This window comes from Gracilinanus agilis, chromosome 3, assembly GCF_016433145.1.
Source record: "Gracilinanus agilis isolate LMUSP501 chromosome 3, AgileGrace, whole genome shotgun sequence".
Classification (NCBI taxonomy): Eukaryota; Metazoa; Chordata; class Mammalia; order Didelphimorphia; family Didelphidae; genus Gracilinanus; species Gracilinanus agilis.
The window spans coordinates 620,147,125-620,170,008 of record NC_058132.1 but is presented as its reverse complement, the minus strand read 5'-3'; the positions used below and the strand labels follow the sequence as shown (position 1 = coordinate 620,170,008).

General features: G+C 37.8%; 1 protein-coding gene across 2 annotated transcripts in view; it reads left to right on the top strand.

Annotated features, from left to right (window-relative positions):
* The window catches only part of FARSB (phenylalanyl-tRNA synthetase subunit beta), a 79,762-nt gene that overhangs the window by 25,972 nt on the left and 30,906 nt on the right, over positions 1-22,884 (top strand). For both annotated transcript variants that reach the window (XM_044670786.1, XM_044670785.1), the window contains 8 exons: positions 7,714-7,784; positions 9,498-9,559; positions 9,651-9,702; positions 12,558-12,619; positions 12,875-13,082; positions 13,528-13,608; positions 15,976-16,068; positions 17,569-17,686. In XM_044670786.1, coding sequence (XP_044526721.1) covers positions 7,714-7,784; positions 9,498-9,559; positions 9,651-9,702; positions 12,558-12,619; positions 12,875-13,082; positions 13,528-13,608; positions 15,976-16,068; positions 17,569-17,686 — 747 coding nt within the window. The remainder of the gene's footprint in view (positions 1-7,713; positions 7,785-9,497; positions 9,560-9,650; positions 9,703-12,557; positions 12,620-12,874; positions 13,083-13,527; positions 13,609-15,975; positions 16,069-17,568; positions 17,687-22,884) is intronic.

Genomic DNA, 22,884 nt, shown 5'->3' with positions numbered 1-22,884 from the left:
TGGTTTTCGGCTTTAATGTTTTGGTTTTCCTTTTCAATCTGGTCATTTTTGGTCTTCAGTTGTCTTGTCTCACTTTCCAATTGCGAAATTCTGCCTTTTAAACTGTTATTTTCTTGCCAGATTTCTTCCATCTTCCTTAGCATTTCATTTTTAAACTCTTCCATAACTTGTGGCCAGCTTTCATTTTTTTGGGGAGGTTTGGATTTTTGTTTTCCCTCCTCTGTTGTCTGGATTTTCTCTGTGTAGAAGTTGTCCAGTGGTCCAGAGTTTCTCTTGATGGTCTTTTTCTTCTGGATTTCCTTATTGCTGGCCATTGTTAGCCCCGCCCCTTTTCCGCTTTGTCTTTGCACTCCGGGTCTGCCTGGGCCTTGCAAGCTTGGGGGGGGAGGGGGCCTCCGGTCTCCTTGTCCTCTGGGTCAGGCCTCCTGGTAGTTCCCGGTCTGCCCCTCTGCCCGAGGTTCCTTCAGCAGTCTTTGGGGCTGCTTCCACAGCCGCGCTCCGGTCTGCACCGGGTCCTCACTGGAGGTCCAAGCCTGGGCTGGAGATCGTTATTCAAGCCTAGGGCACTGCCTTTGCCTGCGCTGCTGCTCTTAGCGCCCTGCTTTCACCCCCGCAGAAGGTAGTGAAAGTCCGTGGGCTGGAGATCTTTATTTGCCCCTGAGGCGATGCCTTCAGAGCTTGGGAAAGGCTGAGGTTTAGGGGCCTTTGTCCTGGCCCGAGGCGGTGCCTTCACCCACGTGGGCGCTCAGGGAAAGTCCCAGCCACCTGGGGTCCCTCGTCTTGCAGCGCACAGGTATGGGCTCAGGGGCTGCCAGTGATTATCTGGTTGCCCCAGTCCTGTTTACCCGCTTGTGCGGTGTGGGGGGTGGGGGAGGGGCTTCTTCCTCTCGTGTTTTAGTGTGAACTGTTTCACCCCTTTAAAGTGTGGAAATGCCCCGATTCTGCGTACCTTCAATGCTGCGCCCTGTTGTGGGGTTCCTTCGTTCCTCTGGACTCGTTTTTATTTCCCCTTGAGGGGTTCTGTGTGGTTCGGTCAGGAGAGATCGAGCAGCTGCTCCTTACTCTGCCGCCATCTTAACCGGAAGTCAATCATCTTTGATTTTAGACATATCAAATGGAAATAAGGATAGATAATAGAATATAAACATGAGAGTGGAATAGTCTTATATAAGGCTAAATCTTGGAACAAACTGAGTCTGGTAAGGGAATTTAAGACAACAAAAAGATTTTTAGAGATGATTGGTCTTTTGTTTTTTGCCATCTTGGGATAAAAAGGAGGATCAAAGGATCAAAGTAGGGCCTCTTCTTTGTCCATAGGCATAGTTTGCCTAGATTTAAAAACAGTTTTTGATAATGTATCTCATAATATACTTATGGAGAAGATGGCAGGATGTGTGCATTAGACTGTAAGATAGTCTATCCGGTTGGATGGATTTAGAACTTGGTGGAGGGTCATACTCAAAGAGCAGTTGTTGATGGTTTGGAAGTCATCTCCTAGGGCAAGAGTGGAGAAGCCCAGGGAACTTTGCTTGGCCCAGTGCTGCTTAACATTTTGATCATTGATTTCCATAAAGATAAAGAAGTATGCTCACCAAATCTGCAAATGACACAGAGTTGGGAGAGCCAGCCACATTGGGCTGAATCTAATAAGAGGAAAGTCAAAAGGATTTAAAAGTCAAGTCTTACATTTGGATCTAAAAAAAAAATCAATTCCACAAATATGAGAGCAGGTAGGCATGTATAGAAAACAGTTGTTTCCAAATACAAATATTTCTTGACCTTACCCAAGAAGGCAATTGCTTAAGCTATAAAAATTATACTAAGCAGTACCTGAAGTACTTACTAATTGTTTATCTCTCATTAATCATCATTCCATTGCTTAATTTGGTATATTTGTTCTCCACTAAAGCCCTCTAGTATGTGCATCATCATGTCATGAAGATGATAATGTGTTCTCAAAGGCCAGGGCAACGGACTACAGAGTCTGGTGGTTTTTGCCAAGCCAGAAAGTCTTTGGGTAAGGGTAAGGGCAAGATGTATAATAATACATCTATTAATAATAGATGACTGGGGCAGCTGGGTAGCTCAGTGGAGTGAGAGTCAGGCCTAGAGACAGGAGGTCCTAGGTTCAAACCCGGCCTCAGACACTTCCCAGCTGTGTGACCCTGGGCAAGTCACTTGACCCCCATTGCCCACCCTTACCACTCTTTCACCTATGAGACAATACACCGAAATCAAGGGTTAAAAAAAAAACAACAAAAAAAACCTTAAAAAAAAATAATAGATGACTGCCTGAAAATTGGTTAACAGGGGATGAATTTTTCTGCTATAGCTTCTTGTGAAATGTGAAGGGATTGTGATCTTTTTTAGTGGAAGGAGTATTTACAGTAAGGAAAGCAGAGGTCTGCCAAAGTATCAAGTTGCTATATTTGTCAGATTGTAAAATACCTCATCTCCAGATTAGTATTAGAAAGCATCTTATAGATCATCTAGGTCAGTGGTAAATCACTTAAGGGCTCTTGTAGATTATAAATGATCATGGATAGTGGAGAAAATATGTACAATATAAAAAAGTGATTATATCTTCTCCATGATGTGATGATGCACTGGAATGCTTTAGTGGTGAACAAATACAACAAATTAAGCAATGGAAAGATGAAATGATTGCAACAGAGAACTAGTAATACAGCCAACCAACCTTAAGATGTCTGCCTCTCCATTGTCCACCTCCTCTTTCAGCTCTCACTCTAGTCACCTCTTGTTCCTCCTTCAGGTCTGATTTCTTTCTCTTGTATCCCTAGCACTTAGCACAGTGCTTGGCATATTAGTACACACAGACTACATGCATTCGAATAGATTCATTTGTTCTACTTGCATGGCATCACCACAGTGAGGCACAGGTGGGGGACCTCAGTGGAAGGGCTCTAATCCAGTGGGTGGATCAGAAATCTTTCTGTGCCTCACATGCTTATCTTTTAAGTTCTTATCTGGACTATACTAGAGGAGTGGTGAGAGAAATATAAAGCTGAGGTCTGAAGGAAAGATGGACCTATTTGGTTGAGTGGAGATAACCAGTTGGATACAGTTGAAAATTTTCTGGAATGAAAAGGGAAATAGCATAGGCCCAGAGGGGCAGAACTAGGAGAAGTCAAATAAATATGTTCCTAGAGCTATTGACAAATATCCTAAATTCAGACCTTGCTCATTCCCAGAAATTATAGATTATATATGTGTGCTTCTCAGAGCTTTTCTAGAAATCATGATGCGATCACTTTTTTTTTCTTTTAGAAACAAATATGTCATTTTATTCTACATGTGGATAAAGACTAAAAGAACTATGTTCTTTCTTAAAATTACCTGTCTGTCATTTTCATAAGAACTCTGGCATTTGTTTTCTTCCCTTTTTTGGTAGTTGTTTTTTCTTAATCGCACACAAATGTAACCTCCATTTTATAAATGTATTTTTTTTTTGTCTCTAAAGTTTATTCTAGCCTTTTATTTTTCATTATTACGTTTTTCAGTTTAGCAAGATTTGGTAAGTGTTAGAAAGTGATTTAGAGGCTAGGTGTGGGTGACACACATTGATAGTCTTTGCTTCTTGGGAGATTGAAGCTGGTGGTTCAGGAGTTCTGAGCTACAGAAGGGCTGAGATAATCAGGTGTCCATACCAAGTTTGACACCAGAATGGTGAATCTTGGAGTAGGGGGGCCACTAGACCACCACCTCCTTGACTGGCCCTGGTCAGAAAAATGGAACAGGGCAAAGCTGCCAATCAGTGATGGTGCTAGGCATTTCCAGCCTGGGTTAAATTGGGAGACTCACTAACTAGGGCTTAGGAGAGAGGGTCTTAAAAGAGGAAACTTTAAAATGGTAGGTAAATAGAGGAGAAAATGCCCTTGTGGCATGATATAAATAGGGAAGACTAACTTGTTGGGCCCCCCACTCTTAGTGAAACATTATTGAAAATAATGCCTGGCTTTAAAAATAGGGTGTCTTTAAAGCATAGAAATGACCCTTTTTTCCCCATCAGTATTTGCATATGTACACAAATATTTAAAATAGAGATAGTGTTAAGATTTGGATTTTTAATTTCATTGATATTGGGAATTCCTGGGTAAGGAAACTCCCTTTACCAGTTCAGGTCAGCACCTTCTCTGCAACTTTTAGTCTTAGGATGCATAGGACACAGACAATTAGTGTCAGATATGGAACAGATATGGGACAAGTCTTCTGACTCTGAGGACAGCTCTTTATTTCCTGCAAGGTGGCTCAGTGGATAGAGTGCTAGGCCTGGGGCAATTCTAATCTCTATTTACCTCAGTTTCCTTATCTGCAAGGTAAAGATAACAATAGCAGCTACCTCCCAAGGCCACTGTGAGGACCAAATGAGGTAATAATTGTAAAGTACTTAGCACAGTGCCTGGAACATAGCTGGTGTTATATAAATATTAGTAATTGTCCTCATTATTGTTACTGAACTACCTTGCTTCTCTACTTAAAAAAATATTTCATTGATGTTGTTACATTGCAGATATTTTAGATATTACTCTCCCAACATACCCAGTAAGCCCTTCTTTATAACAAAGAAAAGCAAAAACCATCTGAAAGTATAGACGGTGTTTTGTAGCCGTAGTACCCCATTTTAGTTAAAGGAGAGAGGTAGATTTCTTCAATAGTAAAAAATAAAAATCAGTTGAATTGCATAATCATGAAATGTGAGCTTTGTTTGATTCTTACTAACACTGAATGACTAAACATTGAGTGAACAGCCTCTAGCTCTGAAGAGATTGTAATGTAATGTAAAATGACTATGAGATTGGCTGGACTTCTTTTTCCTTCTTTCTAATGCTAAACAGCTGAACTGAATTTCACTAAGCATTTATATATTTTAATTTTCTTTCCTGATGTTCAACACCTGTTCTAAATTTGAGGTTGATGTCAGTTATTATCTCCTATTCTTTTGGTGATGTTCTCAGTTTGGATTGTTCTTTCTGTAAATATTTAGGTTGTTTGCAGTTTGAGTAAAATTCAAAAGTCTAAAATGCAATTTCTTTTACTTGGCTAACTTAACTAAATTCCAAGGCAAAATTAAACTACAGCTCTTGAAACAAACTCCTGACTATCCATTCTGGATTGCTCTGGGAAGGATTTTTTTTTTTGTCTTGAGTTTTATAGTAGGATACTTCTCAGAGTTGTGATTTATTCAGATTGAACACTGCCTTTTTCTTTTTATTAGGAGAGTTGAAATATGAAATATTAAAAGATAAAATTCTTTTAACTTAAAGTATAGGAATTTATATAATCTTAAAGGGAATGGGTAGAAAAATTGCAACAGAGCAGTTTTTAGAACAAAGAACTAAGTCTAATTTTATGGAAGTAAATGGAGAATCATCCTGTATGTCAGTCACAGGAGAGGTGGGTCAGAGACCACAGCACCTGCCAGCCCTGGACTGAAATCCATCATTATAAGATTTACTTAGAAAGCAATTCAGCTTCACTATTATCTGCTGGTTCCCTTAAAAACTTTTTGCCTCAATTTGTTCTATCCTATTTCCTCACATTCTTTATTCTCCTTCCTAGCTTAATCTCTTAAAGGCCAAAACACTACAGGTAGTGAGGAAACTTAATTGAAGTTTCTGAGCATCATCACTTCCAGTTAGCAGAACCTAAGTCCACTTTGTATCCATTTTAGAGAGAAATGCTTTATTCTTCACCTGCATAGCTTTTAAGAACCAAGGGAGAGGTGGGTCAGAGTCCATGACACTTGTTGGCTCTGGGCTGAAAGAACAGTCCCATCGATGTCTGGTCTGAGAGCATCACAGCTTCCAGGGAATGAACTTCAGGACAGACAGGCAGGTCAGGCACTTGGTAAGCACCTTGTGTGTGCACAGGGAAAAATAGAGAGTGTTAGTCTGGGGTTCCCCTTCTCTCCAAAATCCAAAACCCAGACCCCAAAAACAGAGTGCATTCCCTTTGGCGGCCCTAGAGTAATCATGGGTAAGTGAGTACAGCCAGGAAGAGCTTGATCCAGAAGCTTGTGATTGTCTAACATCAGGAGAAGAAGCCCTTGCCTGGTGATGCCTCTGAAAGGTCAGCTGTGAAATGTGAAAGGAGAGAAGCTTGGAGCCAGCCAAATGACAGAGGGGAAAAGCAGAGAACATGAGAGATCAGTGATGGCTAGGAGCGGCCACAGGGCTTGGGAGGCACCAATGGTAATAATCATTGGAGACTTGGGAATGGTAGGAGAAAGAACAATTGAGTTATTTTCCACTGACAACTGTAGTACAGAGAGGGGGGACATAGCAGTTTTGCAGGCTTTGGCTGAGTTCTTGTGTCAGTTAGGAGTTTAGAATCCTGAGAGAAAGTGTCAGTTGGGCTTGGGAACTCGTGGAGAGAACCAGGGCCAGCTGAGCTGCTTCTTCTGCTTGAGATTGAAAACCTAGCCTAGTTTTGGAGTAGTTTTTTTTGTTTGTTTGTTTTTTAGATATTTGAAATACAACTTTATTATGATCTAAACGAAAAAAGGAATGGGAATGATAGTAACAAACAAGATTCACCACTGAATAATGTGATGGGACTGCAGCAGTCTTATATTTGAAACTCAAGGGGACGTAATTGTGGTCCAAAACAGCTACATATGCTCTCTGTACTACACAACAAAAATTGGTTGTCTAGGTATTAAGAGACCTAAAGAACTTAATTAATTTTAAGCTTTATTGTCTATAACACTATCTCCACAGTATTCCATTCAGGTATCAAATAGATCTTTTGGCACAGGACAACTCTTTAATGCTAGACCACGATGAACAAGGATTAGTGTGAGGAAATGGTTTTAACATCTTCCTATTTATATCTAACTCTAATTTCAACTTATGAAATCATTTGTGCTATTTAGGATTTGAGATTAGGACAGAATAAATTTGCTGGAAAAGCCTATGTATGACACAAGGCCCCGTACAACCCTTAAAGGTGCAGTTTCTCGTTACTTCTCTAGAATTCTGATCATTCTTATATTAAGAGAACTGAAAGGAAATTATTACCTAGATTGTAAACTTCTTGTAAGTTGGAGGCAGACCTTGTAGTTGGTGCCCTAAATAACGTTTAGATATAGATCCTTAGATTGCCAATTCTGAGCTCTTCCCACAATCCCTTACTGTTTGTTTTCTTCTCTCTCCCAGGTTGAAATACAAGTTTCTGAGAGTAGCAACCCATCAATCTTGGTATCCTGTAGGCACTGAAATGTCTGTTGAAGTGAATAAAATAAAGCAGGCTTAATATAATCAGTTTTAGAAAGCAGGAAAATGTATAGTACATTTTAGCAGGATTTTTCATTAAGACATATACAATTTTAGTGACCTATCAAAGGATTACACCTCAACTATCTGGAAAATTGTTCAGGCATTCTGATTAGCTGAAGTTTATTGTTTTTGAAAATAATAATTTCTAAACATTGTAAATGCGATTCAAACAGCTTCTTTGGGAAAGGTAAATTGTCTCTGGAAGAAGTGGACTTCTCCCCACAGAGACTTCTTTATTTTGTCACTAGGCCCCAGAATTTAACTGTAGGCTTTGTGTCTGAGCCAGAGGATTCTAAGTTCAACCAAATTTTAATTTCTTTTTTGTTTGACTCCATGCAATAAAAAGGTACCCATGTTCTTGTCTTTGTCTTTCTAAAATTGACCTTTTGGAATCTTGTTTTATACTTAACTGCAGGTGATCATTCGAAAATCACATTAAAAACCAGGAATGTGTTTATTGAATGCACTGGAACTGATCTTACCAAGGTAAATGCAGCTTGAATTCTATTTCATATGCTATAAAACCTTTATGTTTCTACTTAGATTCTTGGACCAAATTCCTAAATTTAAAAGGAATTCACATTTAGGATGGGCATAGTTTTGTACACAGAGCTAAGAATGCACCATACTTTGGTTGTAGTGCTTCTTTCATGTGGCCCAGATTAAGTATTTACTACAAAGGGATGTACTCTTAGGTATTTGGTACCTGATTCAAGATAGACATAAAGATGATTTATGTAGGAAAATGTGGGCTCTCATATGATAGTTCTCATTCTTGCCCATGATCTCTATTTTACTTGCCTTCCATCCTTACAATTGTTAAGCTCTCCATGTTAGGTTTTTTTGATTATGATGAGTAAGGCATAAGAAGGAAACTGACAACTAAGCAAGATGAGGAAATATGAACTATGATTAAAGGGGAGATATTTGGCATTCACAGAAGGGTCATTGATTTAGACTGGTTACAAGATATACCAAGAAATCTCTTTTTTTTTTCTTATTTGCCTCCAGAAATACTATCAAAGCAATGTAATATTTATTACCTAAAATACTCTGAAAGATTTGTTGCCCATATATCAAAAGACCTTTGATATCTTCCCTAAATAATTCAGTAATTTCAAACTATATTGTCTGCAGCTCTGGTTACGCAGAATAAATTTCCTGAAGCTTTGTATGATTTGTAGATTATCAAAGCAATTTGCATTTTTATAAACACATCCTTGGATTGTAAATAGGAAGCTAGTGAAAATTTTTTTAGTGTTTTCAGTTGTGGAAGGAAGAATCCAAATAAGAGTCTGGTTTTGTATCTGCCACAGAGACTTTCCTGAGAATTGGAGAATCCAGAAACAGAGACTGGGCCATGGCTCATCATCTTCCCCTCCCCCCCCCCGCACAAAATTGGTTTCCATATTCATTTTTGTAAGTGAATAGTCCTGTAAAGCCAAAACCCCAAATCATGTACCCAAATGAACAAGTGATAAATCATATGTTTTCATATTCATTCCTACTCCAATAGTTCTTTCTCTAGAGGTTGATAGCATTCTTTGTCATAAGTCCTGGATCATTGTATTGCTATTAGTAGCAAAGTCTATCACATTTGATCCTCTCACAACATTTCACGTATAATGCTCTCCTGGTTCTGCTTATTTCACGCTGCATCAGTTCATATAGGTGTTTCTAGTTCTTTCTGAAACCATCCTATTCATCATTCCTTAGAGCACAACAGTATTCCATCACTATTGTGTTGGACACATCACAATTTGTCTAGCCATTCCCCAATTGAGGGACATCCCTTTAATTTCCAAATATTTGCTGCCACAAAAAAATGCAACTATAAATATTTTTGTACAAACAGGTCCTTTCCCATATTTTTTTTTATCTCTTTGGGATACAGACCTAGCAGTCATATTACTGGATCAAGGGGCATGTATTTTTTTTTTATAGTCATGTGGGCATAATTCCAAATTGCTCTCCAGAATGGTTGGATCAGTTTATAACTTCATCAACAATGTTTTAGTGTCCCAATTTTGCATGGTTCATCATCTTATTTCTCTCTCTCTCTTCCTAAGAAAGTACATGGAGAATTCCAACTCTAGGAAGCTAGAAAGGAAACTGAAAGCTACTGACTTATTAATTATTCTTTTCATCTTACCTGTGGAGTAGATAGAGATGGTCATTATTGCATTTTTCTCTCTCTAGGCAAAAATAGTCCTTGATATCATTGTCACAATGTTCAGTGAATATTGTGAGAAGCAGTTTACGTAAGTAGCACAAATGATTGTCAAATGTGACCAAACTTTCCACTTCTGAGTGATCAAACTAAGTATTCAATTTGTGGTTTTTCTCTTTCAGAGTTGAAGCTGCTGAAGTAATTTATCCCAATGGAAAATCCTATTTGTATCCGGTAAGTATTAACACTATAATATTAGCCAATATTTTTATAGGGTTTTAAGGTTTGCCAAGTGCTGTACAAATATTATTGCATTTGGTCCTCGCAGTAACACTGGGAGGTAGGTACTATTATTGTTCCCATTTTATAGATAAGGAAACTGAAGCCAGGGTAAAGTGACTCACCTAGGATCACACAGCTTGTAAGTATCTGAGGCCAGGTTTGAGCTCGGGTCTACCCATCTCTAAGTTCTGTGCTCTCTCCAAGTACCACTTAACTGACTGGGAGGAAGAACCCTTGTGTAGGGAGAAGGCTCTGAAGGGCACAGTGGGCCCTCATCTCTTTGATCCAGCTCTTTAACTGGGTCATTTATAATTCCACCTCTGGCAAGGCTGTCCATTGTGCCCCAGACTTCATTAGTCTTGTTCAGCTATCTGAAATCAGAAGTTACTACAGGCCATTGCTGTAACTAACAAATACTTTCAGATGTATCATGAGGTCTAATTTAATAGTGTAGCTGTGGCAAGGATCCAAAAACTCCCCGAAAGTCCAAGCCTCTAAAGCTCCCGGGGTAACTTGGTGTCATGTCCGTTAAGTGACCAGTGTAGCAGGTGACAGCATTTTAGTGACGATGCTTCCGTGGTGGGTACAAAATAACCTCCAAATACTATAACCTGAGAATCCAATCCAGGTGGAGCAACCAGTAACTGATCCATATTGTGATCAATGGAACAAGTTAGCCCAGGGAGAGATGACAGTGCAATCCTATTTCAGAGCCCATATCGACATTTAGGGTTTACGACCTCAGTGTTGGGTCAGGACACTCCTTTGGTACAACCACTATTAAAGGTTGGTTTATTCAGTGATTAATGTCCTACATGATCTGTGTTCAGATTGGAGAAATCCGTCTATAATTCTATCTATAAATTAATTTCTTCCAATACAAAAGGACAAGAGAAATAAGGCCAACATGAGTCAATGAGCCTTAGAACTAATTCATGAAATATATTCTAATCAATTAATTCAATCATTAACCCACTCTAGAAAAGAGGCCAATAAGGTGGCAGGAAAGGTAATTGCATGAAACTTAAGCCTTTAATACCATCGTGACTACATTCAGCTATAGAAGGACCAACCCCAGGATCAGCCCTACTTCATTTGGGCACTCAGGTTGTTGCAGGAGCATTTTGTAACTCTGGCCTAGGAGACAGAAGTTTGTGACACTGATGAAATGCCTAAGATTTCAAGGGAAGCATCTCTTTAGGACATGGGTTCTTAATTTCTTTTGCATCATGAATGGTTTTAGAATTCTGGGGAAGGTTATCCATGAACTCCTTCTCAGAAGAATGTTTTTAAATGCATAAAATAAAGTACACAGGATTAAAAAGAAGTCAAGTTATATTAAGATAGTTTTCAAAGTATTTTTAAAAGTTTCCAGACCCCAAGTTAATCAGCTATGCTATAGGCAAAAGGGAAAGCACAAGAAAAAGAGCCCATCAACCCTTCAGTGCAGAAGAGAAGATTGGTCCTGCCAGTGGTACCACAGGATGGGGGACAAGAGTAGTGAGGCAAAAACATGCTTGCATTTTCACTGAGTCATCCAGAGAATATTTTGAAGGCACAAATATGTATCATGGGCCAACAGGCACATTCCACAATTGAAAACTTAAACCCTTACACATAGAAGAAGGCTTACTATTTTAGACAAGGATAAACTTACTAAGTATTGTTATTATTTCAGTAAGCTATTGTGATCTAAAACCATGACTTTTTATATTGTCAACGTGACATAGGGAAGAGATAAGCATGCATTAAGGACCTACTACATACCAAGCACTGTACTGAGTATACTGCTTGAATTATTTGATCCTCACAGCAACCCTGCAAGGTGATTATGATCCCCATTTTATAGTAGAGGAAACTGAAGCAGACAGGTTAAGTGACTTGCTCAGGGTTGAATAGCTATTAAGTATCTAAAGCCTGATTTAAACATAAGTCTTCCTGACTCTACACCTAGTGCTCTATTCACTGTACCAGACCTAGCTGCTTCTCAAGTGAAAGATTACCTACCTTGTAATCAGAGTTCAGGATTTGAATCCTACCATTTGTGTGACCATCAGCAAGACACTTAGTAACCTCAGGGCCTAAGTTTCCCACTCTGTAAAATGGGGATTATAAAATAATACTTGTACAACCTTTCCTAGAGGATTATTGTGAGGAAAGAACTTCATAATGTTTAAAGAATTATGTAAATATGTGAGTTTTTATTAGTCTGTGCTTGACATACTTTTAATATTTTACTGCCACATTTTATTCTTTGGTTTTTTAATAATGATCATTAACTAGCAGGCCATCTGAACTGAGAAGAATTCTGGTACTAACATAAAAATTATGCTGTCTTTTTAAGTGTGGTTTTCTTTTCACAGTAATTTGACCTATCAGGTCAGACTTGCCAAAATCTCAAGCCCAGTTCAAAACTGCTTGAGGTGATAGAATGTAACAGTGTTTTGCTATTGGGAAGACTGGTTAAGTCTTCAAAAAAACATTTTTCAGTGTTCTAGTTCTTGTTCAGAGGTTCTCTTAAGGGAATTTTTATAATATTTCATAGTGAGTTGATTAGTAAGTAATATATTCATAGATCTGTCTGTCAAGGAATCTTTTAAATTAGTTTTTTCAGAAACAGCGTAATGTTCTAAAATACTGACCTAATCCTAATTATTTTGCCTTTTTATAAAAATAAACCTAAGATGGGTGATGACATTTTAAAAAATGGGACCAGAAAGCTTCTAAATCTGTGTCCTAATGTAAAATGATTTAATTTACATGTTTTTATATTTGTATGTTTTATAAAATCTTTTCCTTCTCCATAGGAATTAGCTTACCGAAAGGAGATGGTGAAAGCTGATTTAATTAACAAGCAAATTGGAATCAGGTATGCTGTGGAAAGCTCATTCATATTCATTTAAAGGATATACAAGAATGAAGAGCAAATGATATTTTATTTTACCTCAAGGACTGTTTGGAAAGGCCTTTCAGTCCTCTGGAATTAAGATGGCAGTATTAATACAAAATATTGTCTCCAATTTTAAAATAAATTCATAAAGAAACTTGTCATTTAGTCACAATTTTTTTCCCCAAATGTAACAGTGCTTTCAAAAACAGTGAAATTTTTATTTTTCTGTTTTAGTGAAACTCCAACAAGTCTTGCAAAGCTTCTGACCAGGATGTATTTAAAGTCAGAAGTCATAGGGGATGGGAACCAGATAGAGATTGAAATCCCTCCGACCAGAGCTGACATTATCCATGCCTGTGATATTGTCGAAGATGCAGCTATTGCTTATGGTTATAACAACATTCAGATGACTATACCGAAAACGTACACCATAGCTAATCAAGTAAGATTGCACCCTTAAATAAACACCCCTTATTGTTAGGAACTGACTATTGAATGCCAGGAGGGCTTTGGGAAAAACAGAGCATAAGAATTAAACAATATTTTGACATGCTTTGCTAGGAGAGGCATTTGCAGTGGATAGGATACAAACCAGATGCCCAGCTGATTAGAGCAAGTTGGGAGACCTTTGGTGACTAGTTCTTTGAAAGAAGACAGGTTCCAGGTTTGGAGCCCTTGCCGACTCTGAATGGGGAGACTCATTTTCTCAAGTTGGTTCCAAAGACAGACATTGTGTGTGTTTGTGTGTGACTGGTAGCGTGCCAGTCAGCAGAGGGAAGTCGCTTTACCTCCATAATGAGGTGCTCTTTGTCGTATGTGCTAGAAACATTTAAGAAAAATGGTAACTTTTTTGAGGCTAATAGTATGAATATGATTTTATCTTGTAGTTACCACTGAATAAGCTCACTGAACTCCTGAGGCATGACTTGGCAGCGGCGGGATTCACCGAAACGCTTACCTTTGCTCTGGTAGGTCTTTTGACCTAGTTTTTTCCAATTGATAACCTGACCTTCATTTTTGAACTTTAAATATGTATTTCATTATTTTACCATAATGTAATATGAATGTAAGAAAGTTATAGTACTTTTGAGAGCTCAGCCCTTACTCATATGTTAGCATCATCTCTGTGTGGAATCGTGTTATTTGTGGAATGTAAATGTGGGCACTTGCTTTGGTTCTGTGCTGAGTACAATGTCTTAAGCTCCAGCATTCACTTGTTGCATGAAGGAAGCCTGTGGACTTGTGATGGATTTCACAACTCAGTTATCTGCTAGAATTTTCTAGTTTGGATTTTGCCATGGCAGTGCCCACTAGATGCCGCCCTTGTTAGACTTGGCAGTTGTGTTGGGTTGTTACCTACTTCTGGGGATTCGAGTGCATCTTTGGGCAAAGGCGTTGAGTTCAGAAGTCAACATGAAAGGCTTAAATGAGGAAGTGGATAATTTGTAGTATTCAGCGGAACAGAGTAGATTGGCCATGTAGAGCTGTGATGGCAAGTTGTGGTTCCTCAACTTTTTTCCAAAGCCTGGCCTTGTAGTGCTTGGGTTTTCAAACAGCTTATACCCTAAATTATACCATAAATTGAGGGGAAGAAGGACCTTTTCTCCTCATATCTGAATCTCCAGCTTGTTCCTTTTAATGATAACAAGTTACAGGGACAAATGAGTCATTTAGCTTATGGAGTATTGCTAATAGGACAGTTTTGTGTTGTATTATTTTTGGTCTTTAGGTTCCATATTGCAAGCTTTTTGTGTGGGAGTCAGTGGGCAAGCACTTCCATTACATTTCTTCTTTTAGTAATAAAAGGCCCCAAATATTGCACTCAATAATATATTGTGAATTTAAGTCTTTTTGTGGAGAACCCTCATTCTTATGGGTATTTAATCTCAATAAATAGCATTTGTGAGGATATGTTCATTTCTTTACCTAAATAAAAAATATAAAATATAAATACGTTATCACATGTAATAACACGTAACATATAAACAAAACATAAAAATATTTTCTATTTATATAAATTTATATTTATAGAAATGTTTGCATATTTATATAAATATATAATAGAAATTCTATAAATATATAATACATAAAGTAGAAACAGAATGTTAAAGTGATTTCAAAGGACACCGAAACGAGCAATGTCTTCTAGCTCTAATTATTAGAATGAGTATATAAGTATAATGCTTCAGTCATTTCCAAACTAAGGCTAGGTTCTCTCTAAGAGCCTGACATTAATTTTCATAGCAAATGTTGCTCACTTTTAGTGGTGAAGTATGTGTCATTTTCATGGCTTCATTGAAACCCACTTCCCTTTTGGAATGGTATTGAGCTTATCTCACCACTTTGAATGAGTAGCTATTCATTGAGGGCATAGCAGATGCTTATAGGATCTCATAGTTAGAGCTGGGGACTCTAGACACCATCTAAGCTCCCTAATTTTACAGATGAGGAAATTAAGGCCCATATAGGTTAAATGTACCTTTGCATGTGTCTTTGTTTAAAGGTACATTACTCATAAATAATAGATCTGAATTTGAACTCAGATGCTCTGACACTGAATCTAGCATAGTTTGTACCATGTCATGCTGCCTCTGTACAAGGTAGCATGTGATGCATACTGAGAGAGCGCTTCAAGTAAATTGCTAGAGCAGTTCGTAGGAGGGAGGGATTTTTGATGGGTGTCAATAATAAGGGATGGCAAGAAAGGGATGAAGAAAGGCTTAATCCAGATGTGAAATTAGAAGGGAGCCTAGACGGTTTGGTAGGAGGAGTTCAGTGAAAGGAGATTAGAATGGTGGAAGGTGTTCCAGGTAGCACATCATAAGTGCTTAATAATGTTTGTTGAGGTCAGAAGGCCAAGGGAAAGCATGTGTGAATCAATACGGACACTGGATTGGACTTCATGTTTTGAGAAAACATTGAGTTACCTCATTGACTATAGCAAAGAGAAGGAGAGAGAGAGAGAGAGAGAGAGAGAGAGAGAGAGAAGTGAATGGAGGAGCATGTAGGAGATAAGAATGGAAAAGTGGGTAAAAGCGGAATTGTGGAAGGCTTGAGTATATCATACACTGGCATCTCCATCACATATTCTGCTTGGTTTCATATGTTGGTGAGAAACTATCATAAGCACCAGATAGTCAATATTAGCTGATAAATAGCATGTGCTATAGACTTTTATGGTTGCAGTTAGACTGTTTTTAGCACATTAACTTGATCACAGAATAAAGATGCTTTACTTGGGAGAGAATAAGGTAATTTAGGGAGAATGACGCACTATTTTAAATTTTTAGCCATTGATTTCTATGGTAATTCTTTCTAAACATGTTGTTTCTTAGTGCTCACAAGAGGATATTGCTGATAAACTCAGTGTGGATATTTCTGCAACAAAGGCCGTCCACATAGCCAACCCTAAGACAGCAGAATTTCAGGTAAGAATTTCGGGGCTAAGCACTTTCCTGATTCCATGAGTCTAGTGGTTAGTATGTGCACAAATAAAAAGGGAGAATGTAGCATTCCCTCTGTGATGTGCTTTTGCTTGAGATGAAGTAGGGTGCCACCCTAATTCTTTTCCAGAGACTGAAACCATCTTGTTACCTTCTTACAGTGAACAAAGCTTAATTTGTGTCTCCACAGGAATTATCTGAGTGTAAATAACATGCAGATAAAATAATAGAGCAACCCTTCCCATACTTATAAAAGTATGACTTTTGTACATAGATTCAGATAGCTAGGAAGCCTGTTTCCAGAGTCTTTGTTGTCACTTCCAAGGATGCAGGTGCCTTTTATTTCATATTTGACTAAGCATAGAATGGTTGAGAGAAGTGCCTTCATTTGAGACAGATGTTGAGGTTCTAGGGGATGCATTTTCTTTTCTTTCTTTCTTTCTTTCAAAATCCCTTACTTCTTATTTTGGTATCAGTTCTCAGACAAAAATGTGGTAAAGATTAGACAAATGGGGTTCAGCAACTTATCCAGCATCATACAGCTAGGAATTATTTGAGACAAGATTTAAACCTAGGTTCTCTTTCCACTATGCTACCTAGCTGTCCCTAAGATGCATTTTTTTAATGCAGATATGGATGTATGGATAGTTAACAAGTTAGTAAAGCACAAACATACTCTTATAAGAAGAGTCTACTTTCTTTACTTTAAAAATAATATATAGATGTTCCCATACTTCTCTGAATTTTTCATGTTTGGCTTTTTCCTTGTGGTACAGTAATATACCATATGTTCATATACTGTAGTTTATTTGGCCTTTCCCTAATTGATGGGCCTCTATTGTGTTTCCAGTGCTTTGCTACTACAAAAAGTGCTACAGTGAATGTTTGGGTATATAAGGGATCTTTGACCTCTTTGGGACATATCTTAAGTAGTAGAATCAGACTAATTTTTAATGTAGTTCTGTTTCAACAAGAATTTTCCTGCTTTTTTTTTCCCTTATAGATACCCTTCTGGTAACAGTTGTTTTCAAATTATAGTATTGCTGGAGACCATTTCTCACACACTTAGGATTTGAGTGATAATGAATTAAGATGAATAATAAAATTTAACTAGTCCAAATAGAACATTTTACCTTAAAACACTGATATACATCACTTCATTTGTTTTTAATTTAATCTTTGATTTTGTTTTGTTTTAGATTTGTAAATTAGTATCTTTACTTTTTTTTTTAATCATTAAAAGAGACTAGATAATCCCTGAGAACTCTTCAAACACTCAAGTCAATATGCCTCTTCTTGGAATAGTTTTGATCCAGGGAACAGTATTTTCCAGCTGAAAGTGCCTTCAAATTCTTCTCTTCCTTCTTCCTTGGCTGGGGGTGAGGATAGTGGGCAGAAAGGAGGTAGGGAGAATGGTGGGAAATGGTACTTTTTGAAGTCAATTTAAGTTTCACAGGCATAGGTTTATTAATGCTTGACTTGCAGGTGGCACGTACAACTCTTCTTCCTGGGCTCCTGAAGACAATTGCTGCTAATAGGAAGATGCCTCTACCTCTGAAACTATTTGAAATTTCTGATATTGTATTAAAGGATTCCAGCAAAGGTGAGAACTTGTTTTGACACTGATTCTTTTATTTAAAAAATTTTGTAAGAAAATAATGTAATAATACTAGAAAATACTAGAAAAGATGGCTTGTTAAATAAATCTTAACCCTAAAAGAATAATCTTTAGGGGCTGAAGTTCTTAACTTGGAATATATGAACTTGCTGATTAAATATTTTGAAAACTGAATTTTAATATAATCAATTTCTTTTGAATCCTATATTTCATACATTTAAAGCCATTATTCTGAGTAAGCGTTCCACCAGATTCACTCTACTGTTAGAGGGGTCCATGAAATTAAAAAAAGGTTAAGCATTCCTGTTCTAGGACTTTAACATTTTCTCTTATATTCCATGGTTATATTCCTATTCTTTTTACTTTTAATGCTTGTCATATTCACTCAGAAATGGTAACAATAATTGCATTCACAGTGAGTATATGTGTTGTTTATTTGCATAAGGTCTGGTAAGAGAGAGAGAGAGAGAGAGAGAGAGAGAGAGAGAAGAACTTTTTTTCAGTTTCATCCTAAAGCATTTATTTGAAATCACTTGTGTCCCAATGAAGAACCCTAAATGATGCAGAACATCTCCAGGAATGAGTGCTCATTATTATAATCAATAACATTATCTGTAGGTAGAGTGTACATAACAAGTTTTCCATATTAGACTGGCTTATTCTTACAATTCAGCAGCAGCTGATAGCACCTTGAATTTGGGATAGGTTAAGAGGCTTTTTCTAAGGACTGGTCTGTTAGGCCTGGGACATGTTATAAATAAAAATTAATCTTGGAGACTTTATACTAAATTTATAAGAATTTGTTTGTGAAGAGAAAGAAAGGGAGAAATAAGATTTCTAGCCAACCTAACTTAAAGTCCGTGGCGGAGGTTGCAGGTCATAGTTCCTGGATTATGGCCTGTTCCAACAGGACAGAGATGACTTATGTCAGTCAGTGCTGACTCACCAGCGAGAGAGCTCCTTTCACAAGGTCAAAAGATGGCAGAGAGCTAGAGCCCAGCCCACTTCACATGCTGGCTCTTTAAGCTCAGTCTAAACCCTCCCCTAAGACTTTCTAATGGCCAGGGTTTCACTTCGTCCCCACCACTGGTCAGGAAGCTCGGCCTGCCACTCTGTCAAATGAAAACATGTGACTGTGACTGCTATTACATGAGACTCGGGGATCTGATGGCCTCCTAAATATTTAATTCACATAAACACAAGTTCCAGCTCCTAGCTGGCTGCATCAAGCTCTTTTTGTCTGTCTCTCTGTTTGTTTGTTTGTTTTTTGCATTTCCCTTAGCAGAAAGGTTTTTTAGAAGGCCAGACATCAAGACGCTTGGGGAGGAGTGGTCAGCAAAACCTTGAGAATCCTGCCTCTTACCCATTAGTTGTTAACTACTAGTGATGCAGTGTGATGGTGGGCAAGTCACAGGTGGTGTACACATTTGGTGTTGTTATAATCTATCCTATTGTTGCTGTTTAGCCATTTTCTTTGTGTCTCATTCTTTGTGACTCCATTAGGGGTTTTCTTGGCAAAGATACTGGAGTGGTTTGCTGTTTTCTTTTCCAGCTCATTTGGCATATGAGGAAACTGAGGCAAACAGGATTAGTGACTTGCCCAGGGTCACCCAGCTAGCAAGTGTCTGAGGCCAGATAGGAATGCAGAAGGACCCATCTTCCTGACTCCCCAGACCTGGCACTCTATTGACCGTGCCACCTCACTGCACAATGTATTCCACAGCCAAATAGAGATGATTTTGGAATGATTATGGCACTGCTTCTCAATCAATACAGATTGGTTATCTTTAGACTTTTTTGATTGTATACTCCAAAGTAAAAAAAAAATATTTTTAGCAAACAGTGTCTCCTTGCAAATTTATGTTATATACATGTGCTGCTATATTAATAATTATACACATGATAAAACTTAAAAATAGAATGAAAAAATATTAGATAAAGAAGTCATATATGATCCTAGAGTTAATTGGGAGCTACTAGACTTTAGTAAGTAGAGAAATGCTCATAAGACCTGCTCTTTAGGAAAACCACTTTGGCTCCTGTGGGGAGACTGTATTGGAGACGGGAGAGCCTGGAGCCTGAAGAACCAGTTTGAAGCTGTGGCAGCAGTCCCGATGAAGTGAAGAGGTTCTAAAATGGGGTGGTAGCTGTGAGAGACAAGGGGACGTGCTTTAACTGTAAAGTTAGAAATAACAGATTGATAAAGTGACAAATTAAAGATTAAGCTGAAATCATAAGAACCTGGGTAACTGCCAGGATGGTTGTGTTCACAGCAACAAAGGAAATTTGGAAAAGAGGGAAGGTAGTAAGATTACCTCTTATCAATTTTTCCCTTCCAAAAATACATTTTGCTAAGGGTAATATAAAAAATGAATTGGCATATGTTAAATTAGGAGTTGGAACTTAATATTCCAGGCCTGACTGAATTGATATCCTGGGAAAGTTGCTTAATCTTTCTAAGTCTCAGGCTTTCTGTAAGATAAGGATAAGAATATTTGCTTTGCTTATCTCATAATGTTATTGTGAGGCTAAAAAATGAGTGAGCATGGATGCCTTTTGAAACATAGAAAGTATTTGAATACATATTCACAATGCTCTTACCTGATGTTGAGTTGTATGCTGAATCATGAGGATAAGCCAGTGTAATATGAAGGATCTGCCATGTATATTCTACTTAAAGATAACATTACTGATTGTAATAATGAGCAACCCATTCCTGGACATTCTTGCTCATTCTCTGTGACTTAACCCTTGCCTCTTAGAGATAGAGAGGTAAAACCCATACCAGTTGCTGCTCCAGAACATAGAGCTTTCCTTCAGGGAGGGGACCTTTCAGTAGCCACTGAACCTGCTCTGGATGACAGGAAGAAGGTGCTGGAGGAGATGGAGTTGTTCCAGTGGTATCTGCTGCTTTGGGGTCCATTTGTTAGTTATAACCTCCCTGAAGGATCATGGCTCAGCCTGAAGAAGACTGGGCCTTGCATGGCAAAGGGAAGTATTGGAAAATAAGGAAAAGTGTATTTGGATTGGAGACAGGTCCAGTGATTGGCTCTATAGGGTCTCAAAGTTGATTATACACTCCTTAGGACCAAGCCATTGCTGTCCAGGTTTCTATTGCTCCCATTTTGGAGATCACTAAAATGTAGATAATTGAAAATTAATACTATTTATAGTGTAGGTTTTCTTATTAATACTGATTTTATTCATTGCTGATAATAGACATCAATAGACATCTCCTAAGCCCTAGAAGTTAAAGTTTGGTGTTTTATGTCTAGAAATACAAAAAGATATTTAAAATCCATTTGCATAGCTATCTGAGACCTGATATTGAATTTTCCTCTTTTCCTGCCATCATTTAGTTTGGAAGAAAAATAAAAAGCACTCGAGTGTGCCAAGTTTAAGAAAATAGGTGGTGGGGCTGCTAGGTGGCTCAGTGGATAGAGCCAGGCCTAGAGACTGGAAGTCTTGGGTTTCAACACTCAGATACTCCTTAGCTGTGTGACCCTGGGCAAGTCACTTAACCTCAATTGCCTAGCCCTTACCACTCTTCAACTTTGGAACTGATACTTAGTATTGTTTTTAAGACAGAAGGTAAGGTTTTAAAATAAGTTTTTAAAAAAGAGGGAAAAAAATAGGTAGGGTGCTGTCTTAAGTGATTCCCTCCTTTCTTCCAAGTGAAATTGGCCTGTTTGTTTTTACTAATAAAGGTGCCAATTTCTCAAGCCAGTGCTTATACTTATTTACTTGCCCTTTCCCCCAATTGATGTGATATCCATTGAAAATTAAAACCAAATTACTAGTAGACAAATAAGAAAGCAGTTTGCCAGACAAGCTGGAAGCCTCTTTAAAAAGAGAGAAATAAAAATACCTAACCAGATAATTTGATGTTTAAAGCAAGGAGTTGGTATGTGGAGAGTTTCTGGAAGATTAAGGCATCATTTACTGACAAGTCAGAGAATTGTTTTGTAAGAGCCCCAAAATCTAGGCCTCTACCAATAAATGTATCTTTATACTGTTTCTTTCTAAAGGGAAGTAGATCTGGAACTCAACAATTAATTCAGCAAACACTTATTGGCTATGTGTAATAAAAATTGTTATGCTACTGCTTGTTTCATATGTTGAAGGTTCTGATGGGGTTATTCCTTGAGACACTTTGTCAGAAATTTAGGTAAATCTTTTTACTTTACCATTTATATGCCAGATAAGTAGCAACTTAATTGAATATGGTATAAATATAAATCACATCCCCTCTCCCCCATCTCAGATTTGCAACACCATCATTCTGCATTAAAGAGTTGCTTGAAGTCTAACCCTTTATTCATAAAAACTGATTCCATGTATAATTAGACTCTAGTTAGTTTCAGTTCTTTACCATATATAAAATTGTACAGAATGAAATGTAGCTCCTTTATTTTTGTTGCTAAATCAAATTCTACTAGTTTGTATTAATATTTATAAATTAATTTTTAGCTTTGAAGGACGAAAAGATATCAAAGGCATGGAAAAAACCTCAGACCTTATTAATACTTCTATTTACTCTTCAAGCCCTTTTAATTTTTTATTTTTTTAAATAATTCTTTATTTTTAGAAAAATTTTCCATGGTTACATAATTCATGTTTTTACTTTACCCTTCACAAACCCCTCAACCCCACACCCCCTCTCCCCCAGTCAAGACTTATTTACATATTATTGATAGTTATATTGGTGTGGTCTTTTCGGGTCTACATCCCCAATCATGTCCTCATCAACCCATGTGTTCAAGCAGTTGTTTTTCTTCTGTGTTTCCTCTCCTGCAGTTCTTCCTCTGAATGTGGGTAGCATCTTTTCCATAAATCCCTCAGAATTGTCCTGGGTCATTGCATTGCTGCTAGTACAGAAGTTCATTACATTCAATTTTACCACAGTATATCAGTCTCTGTGAACAATGTTCTTCTGGCTCTGCTCCTTTCGCTCTGCATCAATTCCTGGAGGTCTCTCCAGTTCACCTGGAACTCCTCTAATTTATTATTCCTTTTAGCACAATAGTATTCCATCACCAGCAGATACCACAGTTTGTTCAGCCATTCCCCAATTGAAGGACATACCCTCCTTTTCCAGTTTTTTGCCACCACAAAAAGCACAGCTATAAATATTTTTGTACAAGTCTGTTTATCTCTGATCTCTTTGGGGTACAAACCCAACA